At 47.5% G+C, this 15,071-nt stretch overlaps 1 protein-coding gene across 2 annotated transcripts in view; it reads right to left on the bottom strand.

Annotated features, from left to right (window-relative positions):
- Positions 1-610: 610 nt before the first annotated feature.
- Positions 611-15,071, bottom strand: part of XPO5 (exportin 5) — a 29,787-nt gene continuing 15,326 nt past the window's right edge. For both annotated transcript variants that reach the window (XM_085055298.1, XM_085055297.1), the window contains 13 exons: positions 14,090-14,271; positions 9,186-9,286; positions 8,001-8,097; positions 7,331-7,467; positions 6,632-6,729; positions 6,104-6,150; positions 5,814-5,908; positions 4,907-4,969; positions 4,332-4,414; positions 3,499-3,606; positions 3,181-3,318; positions 2,844-3,008; positions 611-2,309 (listed from right to left, as the gene is read on the bottom strand). In XM_085055298.1, coding sequence (XP_084911424.1) covers positions 2,169-2,309; positions 2,844-3,008; positions 3,181-3,318; positions 3,499-3,606; positions 4,332-4,414; positions 4,907-4,969; positions 5,814-5,908; positions 6,104-6,150; positions 6,632-6,729; positions 7,331-7,467; positions 8,001-8,097; positions 9,186-9,286; positions 14,090-14,271 — 1,455 coding nt within the window. In that variant the 3' untranslated portion in view covers positions 611-2,168. The remainder of the gene's footprint in view (positions 2,310-2,843; positions 3,009-3,180; positions 3,319-3,498; positions 3,607-4,331; positions 4,415-4,906; positions 4,970-5,813; positions 5,909-6,103; positions 6,151-6,631; positions 6,730-7,330; positions 7,468-8,000; positions 8,098-9,185; positions 9,287-14,089; positions 14,272-15,071) is intronic.

A 15,071-nucleotide genomic window follows, 5' to 3' on the forward strand; every position in this document is an offset into this window, starting at 1 on the left:
TTTTGAGCTACAAGGAGGTAGACTTACATTGAACATTAGACATTTTTCACAAGGAGGGTGGAGGTAAGTTGTCACAGGTTGCCCAGAGTAGTGAATGCCACATCCCTGGAAGTGTTCAAGGCCAGGCTGGATGGGGCATTCAGTGTGGTTGAGTGTTACAAGTGAAAATGTCTGGGAGTATTGGTGTGTTCCAATTGCTTAAGTCAATCAACAATATAATGCTTGACTTTAGTGCTTAAGTAAGAGACAAAGTACTGTTTCATGGGGGTGTAATTACTTAAGAGTGTAAACATCCTTTGTTGGGGTGAATATGCTGTTGGGAGAAGGTACATTTGGAAGACCCCCAACCTGTCCCGTGTTATGTTGAAGACCTATACATATGCTGCATGTGTATATGACAAGTTATCACTACATACAGATACACAAACATATGATACTTTCTGGAATGGTTCATCCCCTCCCTGACAGTGTATTGACCACCAGCAAAGGTGCCCTGGTAGGTGGAATAAGGAATGCTGAGAAATCTCCAGGCAGGTAGTCTGGCCAGACCAGAGACCTCAGATCGAATAGAAACAGAGAAAAGTATAAAAATGAAACATGACACCAGGTGTATGAAACTGGAATAGCTTTACTGACATTCAGGTGTAACACAACCAGTTCAGAGACAGCTTTGGATTTAAACATTCCTACAAAAAGGTTTAAAATCCATTTTACAAAAACCCCTTGTGTCTAGCATGAAGTCACAGAATGTTAAAAATATCACAACACAATAAATACACCCAGCCTTTGCTAGAGCCAGGAGCCATGTTAGCTCAGAGGTTAAAAAAAATTTGAGGCTGGGAAGAAAGTGGAGGGTGCTGGTGGAACAGCAGGGGCAGGAGGGTGAGTGGATGCTCAAGGCCTGCTCTTCCTATCTGCACTCCCACACCTCCCAACCCCAGCCTGATTTTTATCCAGTCTGTCCATGTAGAGACACCACTTCTCTACCTACCACGGTTTATTACTTGTTCTGTCTCCTGGATGGCAAAACTGCCAGCTAGCTCTGGACAGACCCTCCCAGCTCCTGTGCTAACACTAGGATAGATTGTGTGAACTATTTGTCATGTAAGAACCAGCTTTGCAGACTGGAGTGGCTTCGTAGGAGTCCCACCTCATCTAAAACCCAGTTTCTGACCTGGCTCCCCACTGTAAACTGCAGTATAAAGCCCATCCCTCCTGCCCCACCATACAGTTCTCGGAGAAGTACCAAACTGGGTAAAAACAGGGGCTACTGTCACCTCCACTGCAACAGGGCAAGGAGATCCGTTTTGGTTTGCAGGTGCTTCACATATTGGTCCAGATTTTATTTACCCTGTGCTGGCCAAGTTCTAGTCTACAGGGCATGGTAAAATGAAAAAAAAAAAAATTGAAAAAAAATCTGTCCTGCTCCCCCTGAGAGATGTCCAAGAAAGGCTGGCACAAAGTAAAAGCCTTCCATTTGGCTCTGGGTAGAACAAGCTGTATGATCATATCTATACATATATATGTATATATATGACAATGTCTGCCTCCTTCTAGAGAGCAGTTGCACCTTAGAAAGGCTGATCTCACAGGAGATCCTAGAGCACTGCTAGGCTTCCTGGCACGCAGCCCTCAGCCCAAGGCTCAGCATCCTGGAGGGAAACAGATTCAGCAGAATACCAGTCCACTAGGGACAAGTGCTGATAAACATGACAGGAGTGTCCGATGTGTTCCCTGCAAAGCCTGGCTACTAGCACCCAGAGGATTATTAGGGTAGCCCCTTTTCACATGGCACACTACTCTGCCTTTTGCATTAATCCTAAACCCCAAGGGATGAAGAGCTGGAGCAAGAGTGACCCGAGGCTACAAGATGATCAGGCTTTACCCTAATGAGGTCTATGGACTCAGCTCCCACCTTGCAGAGAAGCAGAGGTCTAAAGGTGCTCATCCAATGGAGGGGAAGGAGTCAGGGGAAAAGCTTAATATTGACTGGTTCAAATGCCACCGCAGGCCCCATCCCAGTGTATGGAAGAGAAGGGGACAGGACCCATAAGGGGCTTTATTCAGACGAATGCTCGTGGAGGCCGTGACAAGGAGAATCTAATGTGCTTACTAAGAGGAGAGACAAAATATAAGATAGGGGAGGAGACGGTTGCAGCATCCCAGGCTCAGGGTTCAAAGAGTACATTGAAGCCCTCTCCATCCTCATTTTCTAGCACATCTGTCTCCAATGATGGCTTCACCTTTTTGAAGAGAGATGGAAGGTTCCGGATATGAACCTCCTTGCGGAACTGCTCCCCAATGGGTTTCTGCAGAGGACAGACAGGCAGGCATCAGTCATTACTGTCTTCATACCCCCAGTCAGCTCAGGGGCAGCTTGCTTGCACATTAGAGGCAGACCCCAGGTTCTGAGCAATCCCTAGGCCCAGACCCTGTGCTTGGATTTTGAGGAATTTCAGGCCTGGCCTTTCCCAAGTGTCAAGTGAGGTAACCAGAATACCAGCTCCCCAGCTTCTAATTCAATGTCAAAGGGTCCACCACCACCATCCTCACAGAGGTTCAATGCCCACCCAGCAGCTTCAATCAAAGATTTTAACACACTGTTCTTCCCCAGGCAAGGTACCCACTGCCTCTCGTGAGAGGCCATTCCTGGAGGGGCTGCTCAGGCTGTGCTGCCAGCCCTGCTGGACCTCCAGGCTGAAGAGACACAGAACAAACACTAAGAACACACTGCAACGGCCTCCTGGCTGGAAAGGAGGGTGGTTGGCAAGACGCAAGCAGGCCTGCCACCCATCACTTCTGCAGCATACAGGTGTGAAATGTTCCTCCTGGATATGACCTACCCCAATGCAACCTGAGATGAGGCGCTTGAAGTGATCCTTCCGGCGCTTGTCTGCCACTTTCTGCAGTGTTGGGTTGAGAAGCTTTGAATCAAACTGCTCCAAAGAGTCCAGCTGGATGTCTGGGATCTGCTCCATCACTGCCTTCAGCTCAGTGTAGCGAGGGCGCTGCACAGGGAAGTACGATTAACACAGCTCTGCCAGAAGGACAGCCTTGAGGCCCTTGCTCCTTGGGGGCCATTAGCTCCTCTGCCCCTACCCGCTGGCCATGGGACTAGTCTTCCACCATTCCCCTCATATTCCCTAACCTCGCATTTGGATGAAGAACAGAATTTCTCACCAAGGCCTCGTAGATCTGGAAAGCCAGGTGGACAAGAGCTGCCATGCAGCCATCGTGCTGCCCATGTACCTGTAAGCCCTTCAGCACACTTGTGAAAAACCAGGACACAGCATCGGGAAGGAGGTTTCCTGGAAGAACCTGGGGAAAAGGCACTGTCAGCACTGAAGCAAGATACTGATACATAGCCACCTTTCTGCAACAGCTTGCTCTTCCTGAGAGAGAAGGTGCCCAGGGATGAAGTAGTCACGCTTCTCACAACATTCAGAGCTTCCTCTCCCAACCCTGCCAGAACTATTCCCTTCTTCCTGCAAGAGGTACCTGTTTTAGCAGTGGCCAGCAAAGCTGTGTTGTGGTTCTTTGGCAGGACAAGGTGTCCTTCCAGGAGAGGGATGTGTAGGCAGTGATCAGCACTGCAGTGCAAACATCCTGAAAAGGAATCAGAAAGGGAAACCAGTCACAGGAGCTATTTTCTACTTCCAGCATTCAAACCTGATGGGAGCCAAGAAGCAATCAAAGAATCTCCAGGAGCTTCTGAGAATCCTGCATCTTACTGTTGCTCCAGCGGAAGGTGCTCAAAGGCACCCAGTGTGCACCACCACAACCATAAGGGACCAGTGTTAAGGACACCTGCTCCCTTCATCTCCCTGGAAAAGGCCCCAGAGCACTCATGGACTCCCCTCAGCTGCTACTCTCAAGTCAGTGGAAAAGCTTCTAAAAGAGCTTCTGAGGCATCCACAACAAAGAGTACAGAAATATCAGGATAAAGGTACTCAGCACAGTGGGTGGTATTAGCACTGTGGCTCTTGTACCAGCTCAGACAGATTTTACAGGAAAAAAAAGCTGCATTAAGTTCTTCCTCATGAAGATTGGAGCCCAGGATGAAGGCAGAGCCAGGGAGCACCCTGGGGGCTGAATGCCCAGGGCTCTTCCCTAGAAGGGCTGAAGCTCTCTACCTGTGTGTTATACTGGATCCCAACCCCCATTTGCTCTGTGGCTTCTGCAGGGCCCTTAAAAGCCATGCATGTTCCCAAGATGTGATTCTCACATGGGAAATGCTCCAGCAGCCTAAATCTCTGCAGCAGTAGGTGGCTGCACAGCAGACAAGCATGACAAAGAGAAAGGCTGGTGGCAGTCAGAGCACATGTTCTTACCTCTTGCTTCATCAGACACTTGCCAAGCTCGGTGAGCTCTGCGTTGGCAGGGGGAGTCACCTCTGTGGCCATCGCTTCATCATCTGCAGAGCAAAGGCAGCACTGTGAACGTGGCCTCCCAAGGACTGAGGGGGACACAGGGAGGCTGCAAGAACTAATCTGGGGGCCAGGAAACAGCACGCAGAATCAGTGTGCTGGCACAGCTTACCTGCAACATCTCTTTTCAAGCAAAAAGCACCCACCCTTTGTGGGGCAGGAAGGGCACCCAACTGGCTACCTTCAGCTCTTGGGAAACTCTGCACATCCCCCTTTTCATCAGCCCACTTCTCAGAACCTTAAGAAGCAGCTGTTCCAACATGCAAGGTGTGAACCCCGCAGCACATTAGTTTCCAGGCTAGACTCAGTTTTTCTGAGTGGCCCCCAGACACACTGGGCAGGACAGAGCTGAAGGCTTCTTGCCAAACCTGTATCCCTCACACAGAACTTCCTGTATCAGCCCAGCCTTGCCTCAAAACCAGGAAAAGTGTTTGTGTATACACCAAGGGCAGGAAAGGCAAAGGTAGCCATTTACTCACCATCTCCATCTACAGCAGCAGTAGTGTTCTGTTCAACACCTTTCTTAGAAACACAGCAAACAGCTGCAAAAACAGTTGCAGGTCAGAGGAGCAGAAAAGGGAAGATGTTACTGCAGAACATGCAGAGACTACCCTACAGACTCTGATGGGCTCACAGCTGCTTCAAGCTCCCCTAGTTCTTACCGAGAATCTGAAGAATCAGAAAGCCCAGTATAAAAGCCCAATACTGCTTTTTGGGGCTGGAACACCCCACCCACAGCACATTCCCACAGTGGAACCTTAAAACTACTGAGAAGCAGGAATGTGCAAAACCATCTGAAGCCCATAGCCCAAGAAGAACACCAATTTAAGGCAAAAAGGCCAATAAAGAAAGTAGACAGACGGTTGAGGATCTGTAATCTCTATGTGGAATGAACTTTGCCAGCCTCTCTGCTCAAGGCCATGCTGATTAAACAAAATGTTGGAGAAGGGGAACACAAAGAAGGGAGACTGCTTTAGGGGAGGGACTTTTCCCTTACATCTATCTAGATACATGGCAATTGCTGGCAACAAAACTGCTCTGTGCTTGGGGTGTCCACACATCCATGTCCCATTCTGGGTTCCAAAGCACAGAAAGGGAGAACCCAATTGCCTGTAGGACTGGATTCCTACAGGAATGGTGCCAAAACCATGGAACCCTAAAAGCTAACAAAACAAAAGGAAGAAACTCTCATCTGAAGGTTTTAAATGATCTCTTACTAGGTTTTAGCTAAGATTTTGGCAGGGCTATTTCACACCTGCCTTCTCAGGGTTATGTAAATACTACTGACCATTGTAATTAAGTTTTACTGCACACTGGGAATTCCTGTTGTCCTCTCCAGGGAAAACTTCCCAAGTATCTCAGGAGACCTAGCCTAATTTCACTTACTGGCAAGATCCATGACTTCTCGAGTCAGCAGCCGGACCAGCTGTTCCTCAAGCATCTCCTGTGACTCGGGGTTGTCATCTGCAGCATCATCCTCACTGAGGAGAACAGGTTTTAGTTTGAAGGGAGCCAATGTCTTCAAATACCTCCTCCGCCCAAACACAGGGAATGAGTCACCACTGTGTTTTCCAGCCCTTGCTGGCAGGGCTGTTCCTGGGCAAAGGGCCATGTACAAGACCAAACCTCCATCCCAGTCCCCATTTTCCCCTTTGTACCAAGGGCTGGAAGCTTACCAGAGCATGCTTCGCTGGTTGATCACCTGCCATTTCTGGGACAACCTCTGTTCAAGACAAAAGGAAAGATTCAATCCCTTCCTAAGGAGCCATGCTGGACACAATGCAACGAGACCCCAGTAACAGCTGCTGGCAAAAGCCCAAGAGCTTTAAACAGCTCTCATGCCAAGACCTATTTTGAAAGGCAGGAGAACTGCTATCAAGTGTCGTGGAATGTGAATGAGCTGTAATGAAAATGAGAGGACACAGGCAAAAAAACGCCCCAAAACAAACTGAAAAATTCTCAGGGCTGCAGGTTGAAGAGTTCATGTCCACAGGTTTGAATTCACAGCAAAGGGTGCTGTGCAACAGCCAGGGTTCAAAGCACATCAAAAGCCCCCCCCAAACATCATCAAAATCATTAAGCATCAGTGCTCTGCCGTTGTCTCTGCTGGCTCTGTAGAGACAGACATTCCCACATGTTGCTGTCAGCTGCTACAGGGAGTCAGGGCTGTCAAGGAACAGGGATTGAACAAGTTGTTGTCTTACCATGTGCAGATAGGTAAAGAGTGGTCCCAGCATGGGGCAGACAAGAGTTTCGTAGTATTCTGAGGGGCAGGAAAGTACCAAGGGCTTCACAAACACACCTGCAGAGACCAGTTAAGGAAGAGATCCAACACATAGGGCCAGCTGCTAGAGAAACTGCAGCACAGTGCCCAAGCCAGCCATTCCACTGGGAGGCCAACGGACAGACACCTGGAAGCCCGCCTTCTCTCAGCCCTGAATTAACAAGTGGCATCTCTATACAGCAAGAACATGAATTATTCAGCTGTTTCCCCTGACAGTTCAGCTGAGAAAGCTAAGGGTGCTTAGCACGCATTTCCTAGCTGTAAGACTGAATGTTCAACCCTGGAAAGTAGGTTGGGAAACCCACATGATCTCCCAGAGAAGCACATCCTACTGTTAAGCTCCTCACTATCCAAGCCCCCTTGTTCATCAGAAGGCATCACACACCTCTCATGGTACCTCCACAACCACACAAATCCCTTGCATTCATTCTCTCTGAGCCCATGCACTGCTGTTTCTGCTCGCCCTCCTAGGTTCACACCTCATCCACACCAGTGTATCCCTGTTTGTTTACCTCCTCAATCACCCTTCTCTGTCTTGGCTATGCTGAAAACAACGCAGGGTTTCAATTTATGTGTTCAGAGCCTCCCAAGTTGGCCTGAGGCAGTGATGGAAGGATACGGAGCATGGGACGCAGTCTGTAATCGGGAATGTTGTTGAGGTTGTTGAAAGCAGAGCTGAGGAGCTGGGTGGCGAGACCCTCAACGGTGTAGAAATCCTGTTGCATGGAGGGGCCTGCATTTCCCAGGATGTGAAAACTTCAACAAAAACCAAGTTAGTTACAAGTCTGCTAGATAACAGGTACCACATCTCTGGTTTGCAAAGGCTACAAGTACTATTATCTTGAGATTACATAGCTGTCACATTGAGGAATTTTAGCACAGTATCTTTTTTTTTTTCTGTGATACCTGTAGAGCGACAATAAATTAAGCATTTAAGCACTACAAGGTACTTTCAAATGCTGATATATCCTGACACATAATTAAGAGTGGCAAAAGAAACAAACTAGATCAGGATATCCGGTAAGCGCTCCAATGTGAGCCCCTAACTGCAGAAGAGGTAAAAGCAGATTCCCATTTTGAGGTACTTTTCTCAGACTGTTCCATGTCTGTGTGGTAGGTTACAACCACCAAATATAGGCCACCACTTGGATGTATCCAAGCTTGTACTTGGATATTACAGGATACAGCTTGTATCAAAAGTCTAACTCTAAAAGAAGTCAGGACCTGGCAATAACCCAGTGCTCCAGCTGTGCAGTGCTGGATTGTGATGAGAGATCTGGTGCCCTTACCAGTTGTCGTAGAGGGTACAAAAGAAGCCCTGCATCCTTTCTAAGACTGTTTTGTAAACAGGAGAGTCATAAAGCTCCAACAAAGGCTGAGGAAGACCTGTGGGAAGAAATAAGCTCCAGTTACATTAATGAGAGAGCAAGGTGCACCTTCAGAGCATGCTGGGCAGGCCCCAGACAGCTTGGCGGCAAGGGAAGCTCCTGGCAAGAGCCAAACGGGCAGAGGTGCAGCAATGCTGGGGAAGAAACCCCCTTCAGAGATCAGCCAAGTTCAGGTTGGTTGCACCCAGAGCAGAGATGTTTCTGCTGGGGTTGTTGTAGTCACCTTATTTCTCCAAAGTAAAACTTACTTGAGCTATCAGAACCCAGTCAGCAGCAAAGCTGACAGTTGTTGCTCCTCTAAGAGCTCATCCCTTCAGGTTTGTATTCTCTGCCAGGACACAAGCTACTGTTGAACCATGGTATTAAAAAATTCAGAGCAGAGATCAAGGCCCTGCTGCTTTATGTGCAGGGGTTCACAGACAGTTAAAAGTCACAGAAAACAGGTAAAGGAAGCATGTCCTCATTTTATAGATGGGAAATGGAGAAAGAAAGACAAAGCAACTTCACCAAACTATTTCACTGTCTGTCAGAACCTGAAATTAAACCCCAATTTCCAGTCATGATCCACACTTTATCCACAAGGCCACCCACTTCTGCTTGGCTGGAAAGGCTTCTGTGTTCACAATCTCAAACCTGTTTTAAGAAGATTCCAAAGGCCTCATTCTAATACTCTGTCCAGAAACAAATGCCAGGGCCACACTGCATGACTTGGCTCTTGCCCTCCAGGACAGGTCTCTGCACCAGCACTCAGAGCTCCCTCTGAGCACTAATTCTGCTCCAAGCCAGACAATTAAAGCACCCCCAGCCTCTGAAGCCGGAAATGCCATGTTGTAGAGACCACCACCCAGATGGGACAAGCAGTTTGGTAGGGTACCCTTCAATTCATGCAGAAGAAACCAATTTGTCTGAGACCAATAACTTATTTAACGTCTCAGTTTCAGCAGGTTCAAATCACAGCTAAGCTGCAAATAGTATGGAGAAGCTGGCTCTCCAGTCCTGTTTCATTTCCACTGTTATGGTCAGATCACTAACCCACATACCTCCAAGAATCTGCCCACACATTCCTCCCAAAGAGAAGTCTCTTACCTAGAATGGCATTCTTCTCCACGTCCAGCATGTCCAAGGCCTTTGCAAATGAATCTCCCAGCCTAGCCACCATCTCTGGCATGTAGAGGTTGTTGTGAGTCCTGAAACAGAAGAGCACTCAGTTTATACTCATGTAAGTCAACCCCTTTTTGCTCTTGACAGTGGGATCCTCTCCTTCAGCTTGTGGACAGCTCTTCTGAGGCAGATGATGAGGAAGGTGAGACCAAGCACGTGTGCATGGGATCCCCCTTCCCCACCTGCAAAAATACTGGGGAACCTGACAGAGACATGGAGTGACTCCACCTCCTGTCCTCAATCTCCTGGCTGCCCCTTACACTTATTTCAGTTCATCCCACCCCTTGCAAGCATTGGCAGTAAAAACTCCCAGCAATTCTCCAGATGATGCTGGGAACAGCTTATTAGCTTGGCCAAAAAGGGATCAGAGAATGTATTTTTTAAAACTGACAAGACATGGATTCTGTAATCTCAAAAGATCTTCTGCACCTCAGGCCCCTGCAGAGGGAGGGGCTGTTTCAGCTCCAAAATAGACACACTGCCTGTCAGGGATGGGTCCCAGTCCCCAGAATGGCAGGTGGCACTGGAGGGACTCTAGTGAGAACATCTGTCCGATCAGATGTTACTCATGGCAGGCACATGTGGCCCTGGACAACACATCCAGCAAGGAATTCTGCATCATAGGAGGTGGCCACATCAGCTCTCCACAAGGGACACCAATTCAGCCATGGGTGGCTGGCTCTTGCCATCCAGGCCAAAAAGGGTCCCCTCTTTTAGCCAGGGCACTGACACTCAGAGCTGGACTTCGCAGGGGTGTCTCTCTCACCTACCTCTCTCCTTTGAGACCTCAGACCTCCACTCTGGGTGTCGCCAGCTGCACACAGCACAAATCCTGCAGCCTCCTCCAAAACTGCAATGCCACTGTACCTGCTGCTAGAGGTGATCAAGGGCAACTCAGTATCTCCCCCTCGAGCAGCGTTTCCCAAAGCAGGGGGTACATGGGAATGGCTGGGGGAAGGGAGTGCAGACAGACCACAGGATGTTCTCCAGAGTCTCATGTATTAATGATTCACTCAGGTATTAATGATTCGTTTTTTGGGGTTTTTTAAAGGTCTACGTTCATAATTCTGGCAACCCTGATGCAGTGATGTTTGCCTGCATTTGCAAAAAGCTCCAAAACTGCAACTATCCAGTTTCTCTCTGCAAGTGTTAAATACTTCCCTGCTCACTGCATGTGAGGAAGGCAAGTATGTTAACTTCATAAGAAAAAGCTACACAAATGACTTCTTAATGACTCATACTCTCATTCTGGGCTGGATCTAACACCATGCAACAGGCCTCAAAGGGGCACAAGCTGATCCTGCTTTGCCAAGAAGGGCCAGGGAACAGCCCAACTTCCACACTGGTTTATGCTGCCCCACTGACTCCAAAAGCTGTACATTTCTGCTTGAGGCTATCCTGAAACCTAGTTACTAAAACAATGCCATGTATGCCTCCTGCCCACTCCATGTCAGTGTTGGCTTTGCCTCACGCTGGGCAGAAGGCCAGCGGGGCAAACGCAGGGACTGTGGAATTGCAAAGGTGACCCCTGAAATCCCATTGCGCTAACTCCAGCAGGATGGACCAGACAGTCATATCCTCAAGGTGTGGTCACAGTCCTTAGTTGTTTCAGAGTCTTTGAAGCATTTTCTTAAGTCTGAGAGTTGGGAGGCAGATGTTCACTCACAGGCTGATCTCTCTTAATACTTCAGCAAGCTCCCAGTGGGGATGGAGATAAAATGGCCATGGGAGTTACAAAGGCATCCAACGGCCCTCATATATGATGATGTAGCCCCTAGGCATGTTCCTGCTGAGACTATCAGCACTCCTGGGCACCCCATACACAGGAAAACATGATAAAACTAATTTCAAGAGACATTTATGCTTTAGAAAAGACAAACAAAGGATATGGCAGGACTTGGGGGATTTTCAGTGATGGTCACAGCTTTGCTAGAAAGAGTATCTGGTGCCTAGAGACAAGGGCTTGTAAACCAGAAGATGAATCCTTTAGCACAGTCCGTGATTGAACAATGTTTTCCAAAGCTGGAGTTGTCTACAATGAAAATGCCTACAGCATCCATGTCTACCCAAGAATTCTTTCACCAGCATTAATGCTTTGGCAATGTCAGCATCTCGTCATCAGGAGTTCCAAAAAAGCCTTTGTCTAAGCAAAGCATTTGCTGAGCCTGAGCATTTGATTCGTAACAAAACACGAGCAAATCCCAGCACAATAAAGGCTCTGCACCAATCAGGTCATGCAGCTACTGACTGCAAAAATGCACCAAGGGGGCTGAAAATCATGATTTGGGTTTAAATTCAGGAGTGAACATTTTAAGCCCGAATCTAGAAAACACCTAAATGAAATGAGATACCACAGGTACAGGAGAATCATTACTCTGAAAACTGCAAGCAGTGATTAATAAAGCAACCTCAAAATAGTTCATTAAATACAGCTACTAACACAGAGACAAATACAGGTAAGCACAGTAAGATGCCACGCAAAACTACCTTATTTTTCCATTACCTGGACTACGTCATTCTTCTCAGTTCTTTGATCCCACCCATGACCTACCTCCAAGCTACTCACCACCCTGGCAAAGGCCCAATGGCTTAACAGCTCTCACTGCTTCTGTCTGTAAACACAGCAGCAGAATGCCACACACTATCCAGAGAGCAGTGGACACACCTGCTCAGCATGCAGACCTCCCTTTTTTTGCACACTGGTGCCTGACTTGGTGCTCAGTTCAGCTGCTCAGCAGGATACATGCTGCTGCTGCTGCCTCTTGCAGATCTGCTCACACAGAAACCAACACAGCCTGTAGGGACTTCCACATCTCTGTTCTACATAAGCACATGGGCAATGCTGGATGCTGCTTATCCCCACAGAGAGCTGCCTAATGGCACAGAGCTAAGAGAAGCATCCATCCCCAGGCAGTAATGCAACTATGTCCCTGAAGGCATCCTAAATACAGGCAGCTTTCCAGCCAGCCAGCCTTCCTCATATCCCTGTACTTCCTGCATGCTGACAGGCTGCTACAGATTCCATATTCTCCTGTGTGATCCATATTAAAGAGGGCTTGAGGAAGACATACATGGAAGAGGCATCTGAAGTCAGCAAAGAACACAACAGGAGCTCCATAGCACAAGATCCAGCTTTGCCAAAAAGATGTAAGCATCATCAACACTTGCACTGAACAACCATGAGCTTGCAGTTGTCATACAAAGAAGCTTATACACCCAGCAGCAGCAATGGAAAAATATGAAGCATGGAGATCTACCGTTCTGAATACATCATTCCTTAGTTCTTGTTGGAGCATCCAGCCTTAAGAAAAGCCCAGATATTGCTGAGTTTCTCCATGTATGTTACTACCATGTACTCAGAAAATATTTTGGTCTGCAGGTGAGATACTTGAACAACACAGATGCATTATATCAAAAAAAGCCCAAACTGGCCATAGAACCTCTTTCTTTACATATTGAATATAGAATATATTCTATAGGTTGTAAATAGCCAGGCACAGAGTTTCTGCTTCTTCCACAGAAGTGGCGATAGAAGTTGGATGATGGTTTCCTAAGCTTGTTGTAACAGAGATCCCAAGTGATTTTACTAATGCACAAATGCTGGCAGGAACAGTGACTGCATGAGGAAAAAGTGTCTGTTCAGACCTGGGGCACTGCTTTCGTTGGTCTCACACAACATGACACGTGGCAGGCACTGGAAGAAACAGCATGAGGCTACCTCTGCTCAAGGCAACTCTACTTAACCTCTTCCAAAAGCTCACCAATAGTATCTTCAGCCTTCCAGGATAAAAGGCAAAAGCGCTTCAAGCACAGCTCTGCAGCTCTACTTGGTCACTGGCCCAAGTACCACACACTGTATTACACAGAGCTTAATGATGAGAAACACCACAAGCACAGGCCAAGACAGCATGTGTTTGTCCCAACAGTCCAGCACGTTGCTTCTCTCTGGAAGCAGCACATTCCTGAGCTCAGTGACTACCAAACATACCTGACTAGACAGAGCTCAGGTAATAGGGCTCCTTCCCTTACAAACCTGGGAGCTGAAAAATCTAAGTAGATCTGAAAATGCTCTCTCTTAACAGGCCTCTGCCAAGGACAGAGCATCAGGTTTTCAAGTACGTAACATGTAGAGTTATCTCACAAAATTGTTCCGTAAGTCTGGCAAAATCCCAGTGTCAGGAGTTACCCTGAGAGAGACTTCTCCTTTATAATTCTGAGAACTGTGTTATTCAGGATTTCCCTTTTCTGCCTTCTCTTGCTCCCTCCCCTGGCTGCCTCAGATTTACACACCACCAGTGACACGCAGAGAGGCACTGCATGGCAGCAACAGCCTGAGAGTATGCATCCAGTGATTTCAATAGCAGACATGCTTCAGGAGGCTGCTGCTCATGTTCAGCAAAGCCAGCTTAATTTAACACTGAAGAGAGAACAACGCAACCAGGATGCGATGAGAGCTGGGACTGCCCTGGTGGTGACGGGAGAGGTGGCCTTGTAGGGGCTGAGGGCAGAGCAGAGATGTTAGTTAAGAAATCATTAAATGGGTGGCAGAACTATAGCAGTGGCGGTGGGGGAGGCAACCCCAGCACAAGCTCCCATTAGCTTTGATGGCCTCTTGTAGGCCAGGCCAATGAACATTCAGAAGGCTCCAGTTTCCCCAGTGCCATTCCCCACTGTGAACAGTCAGGAACAGTACTTGGGCACCTGCACCGGCCTGTGTTCCCACTGGCTTCACTGGGCAAACATGCTCTGAGCATTCCATGTATTTATCACAGTTTGGCTTTCAGAGATTTTTAAGTCAACATAAATGACTTCAAGTTAACTTGACCCACCTTATGAGAGCAAGTAAATTGTCAAAAAGCTTCAGGACCTGCTCAGTGCAGGGATTACGGTACATTGGAGTTCCACTGGGCAGGTATCCCAAAAAGAATCCTCCAGCTTTTGCCTCTTCAGTAGCAGCAGGCCAGCGAGCTCGTTTCACAACTCCCAGAATAGTGTACACACAAAAGCTTATCTGCAGCAAGAGATGTGGAGAAAGCATTTTTTAGCCACATCACAGTCTGAATAAACAGGTTTTCATCATCCCACCTCAAAAGGAATGTTCTACAGTGAGCCTAACCTTGTGATAGGAAAAACTCTGGTGAGTTTGCTGCCAGGCAAATGCAGCAAATGATCATGCTATATTCCATCATGTTCAGGGAACCCTGGCCATGGCAGGATGGCCTAGGAATTCACTATCAGACAAACCATACATATGGTCTCAGGAGTATGCAAGCAGCCAGCTAGGCTGCTAAAAGTAAGGGTCTAGACCATCCGTTTCTTGTGTCCTTCAAGTGCTGGAGCAGATGCAGAGATCCAAGATGACACAGTGGTCAAACTGCATTAGCCTCAAATCACAAGCACATCTCTGTGTACTGCATTTCAGTGTGTTCTACAGATCTAAGGGCAGCAACTCCATTGGCAGTCTGTCCAAGTGAAGACTTTACACTAACAAACAACACAAATCTCCTCAGAGGAATTTTAATTATATTCTATGCTGCAGTTTGAGCATGATGTTTTCCATACTGCCTTGTTTAAAAAGCATGATTCACTGTGCTGAATTTCCAAAAATAATGTAAACCAATTGCTTCTCCAAAACCCAACTCTGTTACATAAAGAGTAGGGAACAGCGTGCTTCACTCTGAGAAATACTGAGGTTTTGCATGGCCCACATGCTCTTTACTGTAGTTTAAAATGCAAAGGCCAGCCTGTTATTCTGCAGTCTGAAAAACCTATTCATCTGCACTCTAAAGAAGTATATGATCAGGAGACCTT

Source organism: Lichenostomus cassidix, chromosome 3 (assembly GCF_008360975.1).
Source record: "Lichenostomus cassidix isolate B80296 chromosome 3, HeHo_3.0, whole genome shotgun sequence".
In the NCBI taxonomy this organism is placed as follows: domain Eukaryota; kingdom Metazoa; phylum Chordata; class Aves; order Passeriformes; family Meliphagidae; genus Lichenostomus; species Lichenostomus cassidix.